The sequence below is a fragment of the Pyxicephalus adspersus genome, chromosome Z (assembly GCF_032062135.1).
Source record: "Pyxicephalus adspersus chromosome Z, UCB_Pads_2.0, whole genome shotgun sequence".
Taxonomy (NCBI): Eukaryota; Metazoa; Chordata; class Amphibia; order Anura; family Pyxicephalidae; genus Pyxicephalus; species Pyxicephalus adspersus.
The window spans coordinates 40,174,613-40,194,454 of NC_092871.1; the positions used below are offsets into that span (position 1 = coordinate 40,174,613).

The 19,842-nt window shown below is 37.7% G+C and overlaps 1 protein-coding gene across 6 annotated transcripts in view; it reads right to left on the minus strand.

Moving 5' to 3' along the window:
* Window positions 1-19,842, minus strand: part of GRIA3 (glutamate ionotropic receptor AMPA type subunit 3) — a 299,657-nt gene that overhangs the window by 104,857 nt on the left and 174,958 nt on the right. For all 6 annotated transcript variants that reach the window (XR_011923281.1, XM_072429787.1, XM_072429788.1 and 3 more), the window contains exon 4: window positions 5,006-5,193. Coding sequence is in view for 5 of the 6 variants with exons in the window: in XM_072429787.1 (XP_072285888.1) it covers window positions 5,006-5,193 (188 nt within the window). In the remaining variant the exon portion in view is untranslated. The remainder of the gene's footprint in view (window positions 1-5,005; window positions 5,194-19,842) is intronic.

Below are 19,842 nucleotides of genomic sequence, written 5' to 3' on the forward strand. Positions count from 1 at the left end.
TGAGTTTGCTTGCAAAACTAATCTGTTTTTTCATATATATCTCTGCAAAGAAAAGACTGCCTAAAAGTTCTATTGTTCTTTCTGTAATGTTATTAGGATTCCAAAGTAATTTTGCAAATCATGAAATAAAATACAAAAACTCATAGAATGAAATTCTGGAAACACAACTTTCCTAGATCTATAATGGAGAGCTCTGCATCTTGCATTCATTTCAGTAAAATCGGCATAATGGTAAGTGGAACAGTTTCCATGTTATCCTACTTGGTTGTTTTACTACTTTAACAGTTGTTCTTGTAGCTATACTGTATTTTAATGTCTGATATAGAAGGATGGTGTATTCAGAAATGAGATACACGTATTTTAGAATTCTTAGAACCAGAAAAACAAACATTGAGGTAATAAAATCCCAAGCATTTCAGGGCACAGCAAATGAGCTCAAGAAAATGGACTGGGATAATTGCTTGTGGAGCAAACTTTCTATTATTCTCCTCTTTGCAGCTGCAACTAAATGAATGTATCTAGCAGGCCAGAGATGACCAGAAGATGAAAGGTAACATAAAAGCAAAAGAGAAAAAAGCAAACATGTTGTGAGTCCTGGTTGGGTTTAAATGAAAGATCTGCACCAGAAACACCAATGATTTATGAGTTTATATACTAGCCTAATGTTTGCATATGTTTACTCCCACTTCTTAAAAACAAATCATTTGGCTTCTGTTTAAGCTGACCCTAATAAGTGTGACTTAAACATCTTAAGAATCAACTTTTTTTGTAAATTTTCCCAAAAATGTTGATAGTGGATAGCTGAATTTTTGACTGACTGTCCTGTGGTACGACCCTAGATCCTTCTGGTTTCATATTTTTACTAAAATGTGCATATTCCCTATGTTGTGACATGAACATTCTTTTATGTATTCTCATACAAATATTAAATGTGATTTATTAATAGCCTGCCACCTATTTAAATAATATACTAATAGACCAGAGCTGATATAGGCCTTTTCAAAATCAAGGTGTGGATATACAGCCTTGGATCAGTTGTCTTTCTATGGTTGGGCTTAGAAAGGCTTTGAAAGCACAACCAAAATGGATTGTACATAATTATAACAGGGTAGGTTCAGAACAGTTCTTGTACATTAAGCTTCATGTTCAACTCCAGTATCACTGAGCATTCAGATACACTACAAGCCAAAAGTACACAGCCAAATTGGAAGAATAAGTAATAGGAGATGAGAGCAAAACATAATATGCAAGCACTTTTTACTGCAAGAATAATAGGCGCAAGAAACACTTTCTAGAATATGGGATGCAAGGTCAAGTAGGTATTTTTATTTTATATTAAACTGCTGCATAACAAAATGGAAGAAACAGCTTTTGACTCAATGTGGCATATCTAGGTCTGAAATGAAATAATATTAATAATAATAATATTAATAATAATAAATTAGCATTTACTCAGAAAATGCATATTGCAGAAACAGTAATAGTTCACCTAATGATCATTTTATGTAAAGGCTGTAGAGTAGACCAGAAATGAAGCTGATTACCAGGTAAGCAGCTTGATACTCAAATGAAAAACAGTTTTTAAGTATTTTATCCTCCAAAAGGTTTGCAGTGCTTTTCAACAAAATCTCTAGATTTTAAATCCCTTTACCAACAATGTAGTTTTGTTCCTGAGTTTCCTTTTTTAGATAAAAAGCATAGCTTGGCAAGAGGACCCTGACTCCCTTCAGCTGGCTGGACAATGAAGGAGATGGGATGAGAGAATGTCTGTGTTTGGTTTACACACAGTTTTGCAAATCTTTGGTTTCTGAAGTTGAAGGGAGTTGAAGTCTACTTTTCTTAGAATATTTATTCTTAAAATGGACATATCACAAATTTTTTTTGTTATATAAAAGGGAAAAGGGTAGATAATCCTTTTATATAAAGTAAAAATTAGCTTGGTTCTTTTTTTTTTAAAAAGGGGAGGGGGACTACCTGTCTGAATACACTCTGGCAGGAAAGACTAAATGGGACCACAGAGCGGCCTGGGATACCTACGTCACACATCCCCAGGATGCTTTGGGCTGATCCTTCTGCGCATATCCGATCTTGTTACAAACGTAGGCACCCCAAAATGTGTGTCTTTGACATTGTTTTTTGTAAAAACAATACAACCAAACCTCTTTATTTAGCTGGTGATTGTCAACATGATTTGTTTTTTTAAATAAAGAAATCGTTTAGATAATTTAGTTTTAAAGTTATATTTAACATAGAGTTTCAGCAGTTGAGAATATGCTTTTTGGAAGCCATAGAAAATGTCCTTTAACCTTCCTAGTGGTACATTTCTGTCTGGATTTATATGTCTAAAAGCGGTACATTGTTTTTCATAAAAACTTATTTTACGGTATAATATAATAGTATGAGTATAATAAACTTTGAAACACAGAATCATGTAAAAATCATAAATTAAATAAATTTAAATATATATATATATATATATATATTTTTTTTCAATCAATATTATACACATACTATTATATATACTGTAAAATAAATGTTCTTGAAAACAATGTACTGCTTTTACACATAAAAATCCAATGTATTGCATTCAATACAGTTATTTTGTATTGATTGCAATACAAATGGATTTTGAATTTCCCGCCCCGCTGGCACTGTACACAAGCACCAACGTCACAGGGAACTTCCCCAGTGACCCATCATGTGCAGAAGACACCAGAGGAAGAAGAAAGAAAACAGGGATCGTGGCAATGAACAGCACGGGATGCTGGCGGATCAGTTAAGCTCTGTATTTACTATTACTTCCCATAAGTCTACCTACCCCGAGTTTGACTCGGGGATACCACTATCAGCAAATTTTTTTCTACCACGAGTCACACTCGGGGTTACTGCTTGGGAGGTTAAAGTAAATGTTTTATATACTTTTAGTACCATTGACTACTAGAAACCTGCCCACCCTTGGGTGGAGTCCACCTGGATAGATACTTACTGGGACAACCAGAAAATACTGGTGGCTCTGGGTTACCAGTTCTTTAACCCCCCTAGCGGTATTCCCGAGTGTGACTTCGGGGTGGGAAAAATTGCAAAAAGCGGTAACCCCGAGTCACACTCGGGGTACCTTTGGGGGTTCCTCTTACCTTATCCCCGCGCTCCAGCGGCGATCTCACGATCCCGCTGTGATGGCGGGGCGCTTCTCTGTCGGGGGGCATGGCCGGGCGGGAAATTTAAAAGAGGGTCCCGCCACCTCGATGCATGCATCTGCAGTTAGATGCGATCAGCCTCCGGGAGATGCGAGCAGGGGAATGAGCAGGGCGGGGACATCCCCATCGCATCACCCAGCAAGATGTGTGACATCTTCCGGGTGATACGGTGGAGTGATGGATTCTGGGGGAGGGAAATCGAAAAGCAGATTACTATGTAATCTGCTTTTAATTTTTTTTTTTTTACAGTAAAAACACATCAAAACATATAATAAAAGTATACATACATATTGTAGTGCACCAAGCATCATTGCCCAGTGCCCTGATTTACATTTTGCACGCTATTAGCCCTGACCTTGATCTGACCTTTTAATGACTTTTTGATCACTTCCTAAATTGAAGTAAATATTTTTTTTTCTAAAATCTGCATATAATTTATATTATTATTTATCAATAATATTGCACCCTTGTTTGGAAAATTTCAGTAAGAAATTTTTGATAAAAAATTTTTTTTTGATAAATTACATTGTTTTGGGATAATATACAAAGGTACATAGATTTACAAACCTTTGTAATGACAGAAGTAATCAGAGCTGTTTACTCTCCCTGCTAAACAATATTCAATAATTAAGCTTTTCTTCAAACCATCTTTATCAATATAGATGAGCCCTGACACCCTACACAAGACATGTTTACATGCTGTAAAGCCTGGAGGTCAAAATCAATTCAAATCAAAAATGAAATGCTCTGGTGAAAAGATTTAGGGTTGGAAACAAAGCTTAAATCATATAAAAAGATGTTAGAGCCTTTTTGGGGGTGGGTAGGGAGGTGCCACATATAGGTTTTATAGTCTGTCAAGAATATTTTCTATCTTTTGGCCACTTATGTTAATTAGTATAATCTAAGTTTGCTACTTAAAATATTGTATGTAGGCTTCATTGTATGGTTACTTATATGTGCAAGACTTCATTTAAATATCCAAAAAAGTAACACATTGCATCGTTTTCCTTTGCAATTCCTTATAATAACACACTTCATGTCATATTGTGACAAAAAAACAAAACACAAAAGAGGCTTCTACTTTTTCCTGCAATTAAATATGTAAAAAGTAGGTGGATGCACGGAGCAGAAATGTACTTAAGCTACAATAAACACTAGATGACACTTGGCAATGTGAACAAATTTTGTTATTGACAACAAAACATTTAAATGTTGTCTCCAATAATTGCTGACATTCTGCTTACTAATCACAAACTGTGTATAGACAGCAATGCGTTTGAGTTGTAGTTTTCAACTACAATATAAATTTTTAGTTTTAGTTGTAGTTTTCAACACAGTCTGCAAATGTTTTGTAGCACTTTATACTATTGTCTTTTAACTTAAAAGTCTAAATTCTAACATTGCAAGTCATTTTTTGCTCTACCAAAGCAGCGGACATACAAGAGGAGGAAAAAAGTGTGCAAAAACGTTACTTATTAGCTGTAAGAATAGGTGTCACAGCAATTCATTTCTGAATATAACCCGAGAACATCATATCACATCACAATCCAGCTCTGCATTGTAGAATTTTGACTTTAGAGGCTGTGACTGTGGATCAGTGCAAATGATCAATCAAATCATAAATCTGAATAGAGTACAGTGTTATTAAACTGGTAAAAAAGAATAAAAATATTTTTGCCTTTTATTGTATTTAGGGATAAATACGATTGCACAAAACAACAACCTAAGGTATAAAAACAGTATCTCTCATACTGGCCTTTAGAAAGATAAAACTCAATAAAAAAATTTAATTTAAAAGAAAAGTGTACCTGCTCCAAAATTGTATTTATTCTCTCAACTTCACAGTCTATTACAAATCTTTTCTCCTGACGTCTGTCCATTTCCTCTATGATGCGTTTATATTCCTGAACATCTTTTATATTCCCCACTGATCGGGCTGTCACTTGCCAGTTGTTCTGTACGGCTGCCTCCATAATGGCCTGGAGAATGGAAAATCCTGGGAAAGAGAAATGACACAATCAGGCTCTTTATTTTTACGAATATGAAAAGAGCACTTTCAAATAAAAAAACATTACTGCAAAATGGCTTTCTTGTAGAATATATCATGCAGGCACGCTGGTTCCTCTCCGTCACTTCCAGGCCTGGTTTCCCTATATTACACCATAAAAATACCTTCTGGCAACACACATTTCTATATATGTTCTCAAAGTTAAACGAATGACAGTGATGCTTGTACATATGCATATATGAAAGGAACCAGAGATGTAGAAGTAATTGGAAGCAATTCAGTTGTTTTGCATATATTTTTAAAGATGGCACATAGAGGGTTCCAATAGTCACAGCAGTAAATCACTTTGGTTTCCTACTGCATTGCATTTTTCATTCCTGTTCATTAGACCACTAACTTCTTTTATTTTGGAGGCCTTTACCAAGGATGATCATGCACCAGGCTGTCTAGTCACCAATAGCCTAGGTCAGAGGGCTAACATTTTCATATTTTTTAGTAAACAAGTTAAAGCTCTGCTGACTTTAACTTTCCAATTATGTGCAAGCAAATTAACGTTTTTTTTCACTCCTTCACACATATTTAGACATTGCAAAGGTACATTTAATCACCAGATTCCATAACTAAATACATTATCCTTTGCAAAGTGATAATGAAATGAAGTGAACACTCCAAACACTTTTAGTTAATCAACCCCAATGTCTTGTAAAGTGATCTTGCAGCCAGTGGAAAAGACATGCAAACAACTTTTATTCACCTTTTATTAATTTTTTTTTAAAATAACATTTTAGCAAATAAAACACTCAATCTATATTTTCAAAAAAAGAAAAAAAGGACATTTTTGCAAGAGCGCATTTCTCTGGTATATTCAGTTTCTGGGAGTATATTTTCCCTAAAGACACCAGGTGCCTCTTTTCATGTATACCCCATGTTTGGGAATATACATTATTAAAGGGTGCACAGACTACAGCAAGCGTGCCAGAACTTTGCACAGTATACCACTTGAAGGACAGAAGTGCTCACTAGGGAGCGAGAAGGCCTCTGACAGTCTTGCAAAAATTTCCTTGAACATCCCGTGGACCTGCAAAATTTCGGCGAATTCTATTAAAGTCAATGAGTCGAATTTAAACATTAATAGCAAAGCTCCTATACATGTTAGAACCACCAAATATGCTAGGTATGTGTAGGGGAACAGTGGCAATAAAGCAAAAATACAGACGTTCTAAAAGACCTTGTGGTTTTCAAGAAAATGTCAGGTAAAGTGACAGCAGGCAAATAAGATTTTTGCGTGATGGACAGTGTACAGAAGGCAGCATAAACATTAGGACATTGAGAAAGGGTGGTGCTACATGTGAATTCAACCCACTAGCAGCAGTCTCTGCCGTTAAAACAGCAGGAGACTGCATTGCTAGCTGGCATCATAACCTGGATGACATGTGTTAGGAATGCCACCCATAAAGTTGTGGAGAAGTAGTGCGGTGACATTAGGCAAAAGGATGGAGGACCAGAGACGAAGTGTGGGTCAGCGGGAGCAGTAGCAGTGTGTGGCCTCTGGTCAGCTATCACCAGGGAAAACACATTGGTCAGTGTCATGGAGAGCTGGGTGTAGTGCATCGTCAATGCCACCCAGAAGTGTGTAATACAATTTTAGCGACTGGAGTACTGACAGGAAGTAGCAGGAGCAGGAGGAGGCGGTGGGCCCTGAGACGGAGCATGGACCACATTTTTAACTGGCATCTAGGGCTGGGTGTAGTGCATCGTCATTGCCACCCAGAAGTGTGTAACACAATTTTAGTAAATGGAGCACTGACAGGCGGCAGCAGCAGCAGCAGCAGCAGGAGGAGGCGGTGGTACCTGAGATGGAGCGGGGACATCTGCAGTGGGGATATGATGGTTGTTAGTAACCCTCCTTTCCTTCATTTTCAAAAAGGTGAGGCGATTGACATTTTTCGGCAACAGTCGTGACCGGTTGTCCGTGACCACTCCACCAGCGGCACTGAAGGTTCTTTCGGACAGAACACTGGATGCTGGGCATGAAAGAAGCTGGATGGCATTCTGTGCAAACTGCAGGGAGATTTCAAGCCTGTTGACCCAAAAATTAATAGCATCACTATTGTCAGTACAGGCATCCCCCTCATAACTGCTGTCGTCAACACCACCACCACTAGCCAGACAGGAGCCAACGTAACCGTGCATAATGTACTTCATTCATTCTCAATGGTTATGCCTCCGCAGTTCACTTGTTTGGAGTGGCAGCATCAGGTTTCGCCAGGCATCCAGAAAATCCACCCTACCTTGGCCTTTTTAATGTGTGTGGCCTGCAGCCACTACTGCTGCTGCCGCTGCTACAGGAGGATATGGTGGAGGCATTGTCCGCCTTTTCTTTCTCTTTCGCCAGGTTGGGTAGAAACTGTGACATATTGTCTTTGTAGCGGTGATCCAGAATGGTGGCCAGCCAATAATCATCCCAGTTTTTGATGCTCCAAATGCGGGGGACCCTTCATAGGCATCACAACATGAGAACACACATATAAAAAAGGGTTTCCCTGGGCTCATCCTCCTCCTGTCCCTCAGTAGGTGCCAAAACATCTTCCTCATCATCACCCACCTTCTTCTCTTCAAGCCGCAGCAGTTCCTGTTGTTCCATCACCCGCACAATGCCTGGGGCGTGACAGCACAAATGCAGGTTGGACAGGTCCTGTGCAGTAGCCCCTCATCCCTCACCATCATCATATTCATCTTCCTCCTCCTCCTCCTCTTGGAACTCCTGGTGCTGGCCAGTGTCCCTTCTTGCTCCTCCTGATGCTGGATGTGCAGTCTGGAGTGTAATGTCATCCTCATCCTCCTCCCCCCTTGCTTCCCCTTTCTCCCATCTCCACTTTCCATCAGGCCACACAGGTATAATCAAGCAGAAAGATGATGGGTATGACGTCATTCCAGCCTGACCGCTCCCGACTCAAAATGTTTGTGGCCTGCTCAAAGGGGCCAGTACCTTGCACAGCTTCTCCATGTGCAGCCACTGGTCACTGGTAAAATAGCTCGGTTGCGTGGCTGTACCAAGGGCCCCGCTGCCTCCATGCACCACACTGACCAAGTATTGGTGAATAGCTAGCTTTTGCTCACACAGAGGCTGGAACATGTGCAGGGTGGACTTCCATCCAGTCACAGTGTCACAAATCAGTCTATGCAGCGGCAGCCTCTGTTGGCGCTGGATCTTGCTAAGCGCCACGGCGGCAGTAGGGGATGGCGGACATGGCTGCAGATGGAGTGAGCTTGTCTCAGTAAGTCCTCCAGTCCTGGGTACATGCGGAGGAACTTCTGCACCACCAGGTTCAGTACATGCGCAAAGAAGGGAACAGTTGTTATGCGGTCCATGCACAGCGTGGCAACAAGGTTGGCCCCCGCTGTCGCACATTAAGTTGCCTGTTGTGAGCCAAGAGGGCGTCAGCAAATCCTCAACATCTTTGTGCAAACTGGACAAGAGTTCTCTGGCAGTGTGACTTTTCTCAAGTCCCAAGTTCCCAAGGGCACCAGTTTTAGTGTCCTCCGCTGCTAGTCTTTCAGGAGGAGTGTCGAAAAAAGAGGGGTTGACAATAAAAGGAATGCAGGAGGAGGAGGGAGAGGACTGGGGTGGCCACGCTTTCCCACCACACCCCTCAGCGGGGGGAACAAGGTGCTGTAATGCCTCTTGCAGACTACCCCCCACTGAGCTATGCAAGGCCACCCAGTGAGTGGAAAAGGACAGGTAGCATCCAACTTCATGCCTGGTTGCCCAGCTGTCCATGGTAACGTAGATTTGGCTAGATACCGAGAATTTCAACGCCCAGGAGAGATTATCCTTTACATGTACATGTAAACTGGGAACAGCTGTGTGGGAGAAGTAATGCCTGCTTGGTAAATTCCACTACTGCTTCACAATGCTGTATGGCAGTAGCTGCAAGTTTGTCTAGACGTGAATTGAGTTCAATAACTCTTTTGTTGGTTGGACCCATAGCCTGATACCTTGCGCAGAACTACGGTAGGGTGGGCTAAAGGTACTGGAAGCTAGGAAAGCTGGAGGAGTCACTGGAGAACCTATCTTGCGGCCACAAACGTCGTCTGACACCACTAAACCTGTGGGCTAAAAGTCTGGCTGGCACCAACCTCCTGAGATGTAGTAGCAATGACAGTTGGATGTGGAAGAAGAGACAATGATGTGGCTGTACCTTCTTCAAGAGAACGCAAATGCTGCTCCCACTTTGGTTTGTGGTTCATGAGCTTCTTTGGTAAATAGGAACAGGTATCAAGCACTGAAATATCTGTATTTATTTTACAGTAGGACAGAAATTTAACTGTACCAAACGGTCTTCTTTTATTTTACAGTAGGCCAGAAATTTACCTGTACCAAACGGTCTTTGGTAAATAGGAACAGTTATCAAACACTGAAATATCTGTATTTATTTTACAGTAGGACTGAAATTTAACTGTACCAACCGGTCTTCATTGCTAAATAGGAAGAGGTATCAAACACTGGAATATCTGTATTTATTTTACAGTAGGACCAAAAATGTAATTGTACCAAACTGACTTCCTTGGTAAATAAGAACAGACATCAAACACTGAAATATCTGTATTTATTTTACAGAAGGACAGAAAACTAACTGTACCAAATGGTCTACTTTGGTAAATAGGAACAGGTATCAAACACTGAAATTACTGTATTTATTTTACAGTAGGATAGAAATTTAACTGTACCAAATGGTCTTCTTTGGTGAACAGGAATAGGTATCAAACACTGAAATATCTGTATTTATTTTACAGTAGGACAGAAATTTAACTGTACCAGACGGTCTTCTTTGGTAAATAGGAACAGGTATCAAACACTGAAAAATCTTTATTTATTATACAGTAGGACAGAAATTAAACTGTACCAGTCTTCTTTGGTAAATAGGAACAGGTATCAAACACTGAAATCTCTGTATTTATTTTTACAGTAGGACAGAAATTTAACTGTACCAAACAGTCCTCATTGGTAAATAGGAACAGGTATCAAACACTGAAAAGTCTGTATTTATTTTACAGTAGGACAGAAATTTAACTGTACCAATCGGTCTTCATTTGTAAATAGGAACAAGTATCAAACACTGAAATATCTGTATTTATTTTACAGTAGGCCAGGAATTTAACTGTATGAAACGGTCTTCTTTGGTAAGTAGGAACAGGTATCAAACACTGAAATTCCTGTATTTATTTTATAGTAGGCCAGAAGCTTAACTGTACCAAACAGTCTTCTTTGGGAAATAAGAATAGGTATCAAACACTGAAATATCTGTATTTATTTTACAGTAGGACAGAAATTTAACTGTACCAAAAGGTTTTCTTTGGTAAATAGGAAAAGGTATCAAACACTGGAATATCTGTATTTATTTTACAGTAGGACAGAAAATTTAATTGTACAAAACGGACTTCTTTGGTAAATAAGAACAGGCATCAAACACTGAAATATCTGTATTTATTTTACAGAAGGACAGAAAACTAACTGTACTAAACGGACTACTTTGGTAAATAGGAACAGGTATCAAACACTGAAAGAACGGTATTTATTTTACAGTAGGATAGAAATTTAACTGTACCAAATGGTCTTCTTTGGTAAAGAGGAATAGGTATCAAACACTGAAAAATCTGTATTTATTTTACCGTAGGATAGAAATTTAACTGTACGGAATGCTGTTCTTTGGAAAATAGGAACAGGTATCAAACACTGAAAAATCTGTATTTATTTTAAAGTAGGACAGACATTTAACTGTACCAACCGGTCTTCATTGGTAAAAAGGAACAAGTATCAAACACTGAAATATCTGTATTTATTTTACAGTAGGCCAGGAATTTAACTGTATGAAACGGTCTTCTTTGGTAAATAGGAGCAGGTATCAAACACTGAAATATCTGTATTTATTTTATAGTAGGCCAGAAGCTTAACTGTACCCAATGGTCTTCTTTGGGAAATAAGAATAGGTATCAAACACTGAAATATCTGAATTTATTTTACAGTAGGACAGAAATTTAACTGTACCAAAAGGTTTTCTTTGGTAAATAGGAACAGGTATCAAACACTGAAATATCTGTATTTATTTTACAGTAGGACAGAAATTTACCTGTAGCAACCGGTCTTCATTGGTAAATAGGAACAGGTATCAAACACTGAAATATCCATATTTATTTTATAGTAGGCCAGAAATTTAATTGTACCAAACAGTCTTCTTTGGTAAATAAGCACAGATATCAAACACTGAAATATCTGCATTTATTTTACAGTAGGACAGAAATTTAACTGTACCAAAAGTTTTTCTTTGGTAAATAGGAAGAGGTATCAAACACTGAAGTTTCTGTATTTATTTTACAGTAGGATAGAAATTTAACTGTACCAAATGGTCTTCTTTGGTAAATAGGAATAGGTATCAAACACTAAAATACCTGTATTTATTTTACAGTAGGCCAGACATTTACTGGACCAAATGGTCTTCTTTGGTAAATAGGAAAAGGTTTCAAACACTGAAATATCTGCATTTATTTTACAGTAGGACAGAAATTTAACTACCAAATGGTTTTCTTTGGTAAATAGGAACGGATATCAAACATTGAAATATCTGTATTTATTTTACAGTAGGCCAGAAATTTATTTGTACCAAACGGTCTTCTTTGGTAAATTGGAACAGGTATCAAACACTGAAATATCTGTATTTTTTTTACAGTAGGACAGAAATTTAACTGTACTAAACGGTCTTCTTTGAGAAATAGGAAAAGGCATAAAGCACTGAAATATCTGTATTTATTTTACAGTAGGCCAGAAATGTAACTGTCCAAAACGGTCTACTTTGGTAAATAGGAACAGGCATCAAACACTGAAATATCTGTTTTTTTTTTTTTTTACAGTAGGCCAGAAATGTAACTGTACCAAATGGTCTTCTTTGGTAAATATGAGCTGCAATTTATTTTATTTAGCTTTAGTGAATGTACAGTTTGAAAAAAAGATGACTAACAGTGTATTTGTTAATACACAATATAGATTACACTAAATGTTCTGCCAATTTACCAAAACTGACTAGCTATGTGTGGCACTACAAATAGCAGCAACCCCAATTTTACCTTCAGTGCATGTGCAGTCAGTGAACAGCACCTAAGAGTGTAACACACACAAAATAACTTACACTAAATGTGCTGACTACTGACAATTTACACTGTCCCTGTCTCAATACACATCTCTGCCTGCATCTATCCTATACACAGAACACAAGAGGGAGTGACTAACCCCTCCCTCCTTCCCTGTATATATATGCCTGTGCTCAGGTACAGCCCCCTGCTTTTTCCTTCGTTCGTTCGGAGAAAACACATTCTCATTGCGAATCACAGGGCCGTTCTTGCTTACATGTTCAGTAAGCAAGAAAGGCCCGATTCGCCGCGAGATCGAAATGACAAATCTCACTCGCTTATCCCTAGTGCTCACTATAGTTTTGGCTTTACACCCTAAATTACCATTCCAGCGCCAGTCTTGCCAGGCCTCCCTTTGTTACATAAGGTTTATAAACATAAGGAGGGGATTTAAATGTTTATCGTTTGCATAGTATGCTACAGTAAGCAGTTAGGAAATGGCAGAATTTAAAACCAGTAAGCACGGAATACAGTTTATACAGCACAAAAGAGTTCTGACTCTCAGACTGGGCTTCATTAGGCATGTTTCATGTGGACTTAACTATGTAATCCTATTTGAGAGGGGGGTTGGTTATGAATAATCTATATTATAGGTTGTACAGAATAATGAATGATATTACAAGTGTAAGCATTATTTGTAATAATTGGCACTGTAAAATATTAGTTATAATTAGTGTTAGGAAGCATTTAATGCCTGCTATTTATGTTACAGAAATTTTATTATATGGTAAAAAATGTCTTGTATTCTTCCATAAATAACAACAAAACTGGCTATGGGAAAAAAAATACTAGTTACTATTGGCCACATTCAAAGTATAATGAAATGTTTGTGGACGTCTGACCATAACACTGATCAATATGGCCAAAAGCATATTTATAACTCTTAAACTAATTTAGGGAATTACCATTAAGTTTGTTGTGAATCTGTGAAGACTGCACAAAACTCTGACCTCTCATTGGCCACCTGAAAACTGAAGTGGAACACTAAGATAAACGTCTTCACTATATAGAAACTTCTGTTTAATGCGCCTGGGCACACAAATCACAACCAACTCCAGGAAGTATTTTCAACAACCTTTATTGCGTAATCCAGGTACAGGCCGAGGTCAAACACCAAAGATCGATCTAATAAAGTGAAGTACAGAAGGATGAAGGAGAAGGTGTAGTCAGGGACAATCGGAAGTCAGGGCAGGCACAGTTTATGCAATAGTCAATAATCAGACCGGGTCACTGTGGGTAATAAGTGCTGGTAACGACATGAGGGAAGACAACAGAGGTTGACAAAGAAATCCAACAGAAGAATGCACCCAAGCACACTGTAACACAGAGGCTACAACAGGCAAGGGTGCTAATGACAGGGTCTCATTAAATAGGCAGAGTGCCCAATCACATTGCGCCATCTGGCGCTATTGGATTGGAAGAAACATACTGAATAACGAATTCAAACTAAACATACCCCGCCCCGCAGCAAGACAGCCAACTGCCTCGCCCCCGGAGGGTACAAGATGCACACCCGCCTCTTACAGCAGGTCCCCTGGGCCGTGCTGTGGATTCCCGCAGGAATGCTGAGAGCGTGTGCAGCACTGTGCTTGTTTTCAGTGAAGCTGGGGATGACGTTTGGTCGAACAGTAGTTCAGTCGGGATGGATCCCTCCACCAGAGGACACACGCTGTGATCAGGGTGGTGGTGCAGCGGTTTCCTCTACACTGCCGCGGGCGTTAAATTAAAAAAAATATATAGATAGATATATAATAGAATAAAATATACCTTTTGTTTATCATAAAACTACTTAAAAAAATATAACATTAAAAAAACTACATTTGAAATTTTTTACACATTTTTGTAGATTATGCAGATAGCATAGAAATAGAAATATTTTTTGCAAAACAATATTAGCAATAGAAAACCTTGTCTTTCAAAAAACCCATAAAAACAATCATATATGTATTACTTCGAAAGAAGCCCACAGTAGAAATGTACAAATTCACTTGGTCTATAAGCTAAAGTGCCTAAACAAATGATTTGTGTGTTTTACAGAAGCTAATTTTGCTTGAGGGGTTACAACTTCTATGAGTATTTTTAATGCAGTCTAAGTCCTTTAGGTAGATTCCTTGCCTTTATTTTCTTAGTTACCAAATAGTACTTGTGAATCTGCTCAACATGCCCCAAAACATGTTACTGCATCAATACTGTGTTAAAGCTGCTGCACTAAAAACTTACAGTTGTTAGATATCTTTTAATTGTTTTAATAATATAATAATATGGCTTTAGATTAGGAGAGTAAAAAATAATGATACATGTATTTGTTAATGAATCAGCTAAAACATAGAAATATGGCAAATGATTTAAGGAGAAGCCTTTAGCTAAATAGAACAATACACAGAAACAAAGGTTGAGTTTTCTGTTCTGACTTGGGCATGGTGTAAGGTAACCAAATCTAGTTATGTTTAGCAACCTGAAACACCTTGTCACTGTTTAAACAGGTTGGGTTTGGACAAAAAAACTAAAATACTCATACAGACCATATGACCCTGATTTTTCAACCAATGGGAATGCTGGACTATTAATGAACTGTACCAGTTATGATCAGATTTTGGCCTACAGTACATTTTTCACTGTTGCCACATTCACTTTAAACTTTATTTTTGTGAACAAAAAGTACAAAGAAAATGATTACCAGTCAGTACTATGGGTGTTATCAACTATGGAGAGACTGATCTTCATACCAACATAGACCTTGGTACAATAAATTATCCAGAAAAATTTGAGAGGATACCCAACCTAATATTGAATTTGTACCGTAATACAAAACAATATATTCATCACTTTACTTCCTGTATACAGAGCAAGGGATCTTTCAAACCTGGAAACCTTATGGCTGGCCACACCTGGGAACATGGCAAACTGATGTTGTGTAGGTAAACCATACCACATTACCATACCACATACCACAAGTAACCACATTTGCACCCGGTGACGGCCTTGACGCAAATTTTCCAAAAGTACCCACGTGGCCAAAAGGGATTGCAGCCAAACCTGTGGCAATACACTGCAGCTCACCATAGGTCTGTAATGACTATAAGCAGCCATCCTAGGGCATGTAACATGATCAAGTACATGTTTAACATATGCCAACATTTTTTTTATCATTTTTAAATACTGAAAAATCATTACTTATTTGAAAGTATTGGATTATTCATTGGTAAAACAGGATTTATTTCTCATGTTCAACTGGTCCAAAACTGATTTCAGCAGATCACGTTGCTGTGTAAAGTTGTCTGCCACTCGAATTGTTAAGCGTGCAGCAACTTCTTACACAATACAAGCTATTATCAGCAATAAAATAGCTTTGCAGCTTGAAGTTATTGTGTTCTAATGCTTTTTTAATGTTGTATTATAAAACTGAGCGCTTTGGTGTCTGAAGAGCCTGTTTTTAAATGACGTTTATTAAATCAGTTTAATGAGAATATATGAGCGATAAGAAAGACAGATAAACTATAATTTATTTTTACAACAAACAGCAGTTTGTTGCAGATCATCTTAGCAGATGTTTGTTAGCAGATCTAAACACCGAATGATATACAAGGACAATTTCTCTCAAAGACACATACGTTCAATAAGACATGACCAGTGAGTTTTAGTTAACCCAGCATTTTTAAAACTCACTACCAATGTTTTACAAACCCATCCTGTGACCTCACTGGTCATATGTTCCAGACTTACAGGTATTGATTCAGCTATATTACCCAATTATACTTTAAAGTCTAACTCAAGCAAAATTCTTGCTTTTTTAGTATTGGATTAAAGTGTATGTAAAGCCTAAACTTTTCTCTTTAGATAGAATAGTTGATACTTGCAAGGTGATGTTTTACTGTATACTTCCTGTTGGGGAAATTTCTCATCACTTCTTATCCTACATACGCCATAATTAGTAAGATGAAATCTCCACAATGAAAGAGAAATTCCCCTCTTGGAAAGCTGTCACAAAAACAGTGGAGATGTCCTATTAAAACTCAGGTCTTTCATGTGCATTGTTGTACGCCAATACGAAACCGCTAAGTGCGCATACATGCACAGAAGTGTGTTCTATCAGTTGAAAATCTCGCCGGCCACACTTTTTGATCACACATCATCATTCAGGTAAGTTTTTCTTTTTATGTGTATATTGTTTGTTTTGCTGCATGTGCATTTATGTATGTATATACATACATGCATATGTGTATGTATGCATGTTTTTGTGTGTAAATATACATATACATGCAAAATCATAGGAAGAAATAGGCAAAGAGGGTTTTTTTTGGCATATTGATGAACATGTATTTACTTAATAGTGAAAAGATTGCCTATTTGTTCCTATGATTTATAATGTTATGGCTCAAAGCTAATTTAGGACCTTAAAGAGTGCAGCCTTCTTTTCCTCTTGGTTTTTTTCATATATATACATGCACATATCTAGATTCGGTCAAGCATAGCCTATGCAGACTGAAAAGCAAGAAAAATATAAAACAGCACCATTTAGTTGGCAACAAAACATGATTTACCTCCCTTGTGATATTCCTGAGTGTGGTTTGGGTAGGATTTTCCATACCAAAAGCGGCAACCCCGAGTCACACTCAGGGTGGAATTGCCAGGGAGTTTACCAAGGCCTACCTGGTTCCCATGTTCCAGTGGCATCCTCCAGTGGTGCCCACGCGTCCTCCAGCGATGTCTGCAGCGTCCACCAGCAAATGCCAGGGCATCTGTTCGGCAGTACTAGGCGGGAGGGCAGGAAATTTAAAATAATGGGGATTTTTAAATGTACCGCTTTTACGTATAAAATACCTCATTATTCACACCCCCAGGGAGGTTAACATGCTGCTTAAAAAATCCTAATAACCTAATCTTTTCTGGATGTGGATGATAACATCCCCTTGCTGGGAACTTCTGGCATGCCTCTGGAGTGTCACATCACAGACTACTATACATTAGTGGATGATATTGCTTCTAGGTAAAGGAGGAATCCACCTTTACATGCTTCCACTACCAAGCTGATGTGATGAAGTTAATATATTGTGGACCAAGGTCTAAGGAGGCATTCAAACTGTTAAAACACCCTGAAAAAGCAATAAAATATGTTTTGCAGAAGTATATTTGTCCCTGGAAGTTTTATATACCAATACTATTGGAAATATGCAAACGCTCAAATAATGAATACATTCAAATATTTTATGAGCAAAATTAGGTTGAGCAACAACAAAACATCTGTTCATTTCTAAGAGTGCTTAATCTTGCTTGTGAGCTTGGCAATCAATGTGGTTTGAAGTTGTGCTTGGCAACCTGGACCTCCTTCCATCGCCATAAGGTGTGTTAGAATGAGTATGCAACTAAGCTGGACAGCTAATTGACAACCTGTTTGGCCAGGATGTGGAAGTGTGCTTGTATACAATAGGGCTAAGATCAGGGAGCACAGCACACTGAGAACTAACCTATAACACTACTACAAATGAACAGAGGAGTTGTGTGGAACAGTGGCAGCAAATCAACATGAGTGACTTATGTTAAGGAAAACCACAGCTTAATCAGCAAATGTCAGACTATTAAAAAAAATAAAATAAATAAAAACAATGACAAAATATTCATCAAAGGAATACTTACATAATACATTCAAATACCAATATGTGACAATATGACTTTGGGAGTAAGACAAAAGCAACAAGGGGGGTCAAGTACCAGTTTTGAGTGGATACCATGCAAACATTTATACTAACTATTTGTGTATTAAATGACTAAACATTTAGTAACAATGATTACAAATACATTGTATGAAAACAGGTTGAAGAATTTCTAACCAATGGGGACTGTCATTTTAAAACAGGCACAAAAACATTGCAGCAACTGATGAAAATGCCACTAATGAAGGAAAATAAAATCATATCAATTCATACCATAAAAGTAAACTTGATTAATCCCCCCTCCCCACAAACCAGTCCATTTAAAATAGAAAATGAAAATGCATATGTATTTACATACCTTAAAGAGGAACTAAACTCAAAACTGGCCAAAAAAAAAAAAACTAGAATTTTTACCCTACGGAAAAGGGTTGTCTACCCTTTTATGTAAAGTGAAATTTCTGAGTTAAGGTACACTTTAAAATCTAATTTTAGATACACACACAAGTGATATCACTATAGGTCTCTTGATACATGTATTCAATCATCTTGGAAAAAATGTTTTAGAAGATTTGATTTCTCTAAAGCACAACTATAATGGAATTCGGGAAAGATCCAAAATGCTTTGAAACATTTTTTTTTAACATTTATACTTTTGGGTGATGAGATTATAAAGTGCCAATTATTATATATTTAGCTTGATATGAATTAGTTTGCAGTGCTGTAACCAATACACAAAAAAATAGGATTAAAAGAACAACCATAGCCAGTTAAAAAATAAATTACCAAATTTGCAAAATTATTATAATGTAACAAAAAAGTTTAGAACTTGACCTATAATTAACTGTAGGTGCAGAACGTGGACCAGGTGTGCCCTAATCAATTGCTAGGACATCACCATTAACTAAGCTTAACAGACCCACATAAATCTCACAACTAAAGATTAATTATGTTATTTGGCGAATTCTCAACCACTTGCTAATTTATCAATGCTGTAATCCAGCGGATGAGCGCCCGGGCCCTCGTCATCGTATTGCGGTAATACACCAAGCCTTTTGGATCGAATATGCGCCTGATGAACTTCCCCGCATTTGCTCAAAGAATTACCCCTTTGTCTCAATGATAGTAAAAGACCCATTTCTTTAGCAAAGTAGTCGAACCCATGAACTCTCATTGACTTTATTTTCTCTCTTTGTTCCCATGAAATATCTGTAAATTTAGTTTTAAATTAGGAGACGAAAAAATCCTTTACTGACCACATATATGAAAAAATTCACAATAGGTTTATTGAAAATCCTTGAAGACAATCAACAGTATTTTAAACAGATAACAGATTCCACATGTCCTTGTCTGGATTTTTTTGATTACATCATGCATTTACAACGGCAACTGTTTTCGTTATTTAGTAGGCAAGGTTATGGAAATAACCTCTAAATAACACATAACAACTATTAGGCTGCAAAGATATGTGCAAAACCCCCCCCCCAAAAAACAAGCTTGCTTGCATAAAACTTTCTGTACATATTAAGTTAGATTGATCACACTGATTTTAAACTTAAGACATATTTAAGCACACCCTACTATCCTGCAGGTACCAATGTGATCTGAAGGCAGTATACTACTATTAGAGGAAAATGCAGTCAATGCACCAAGTGACAGCTGCTTGATTTACCAATTTGTCTATAATGACTGAGCATTGCTTGCACCTGTAGTCTTGTGAGCTTGCCCAGACTTTGGTAACACTAAGCAGCGATTATACCACTCTCCAACAGCCGTGATTGTATCATCACTAATATAACAGAAC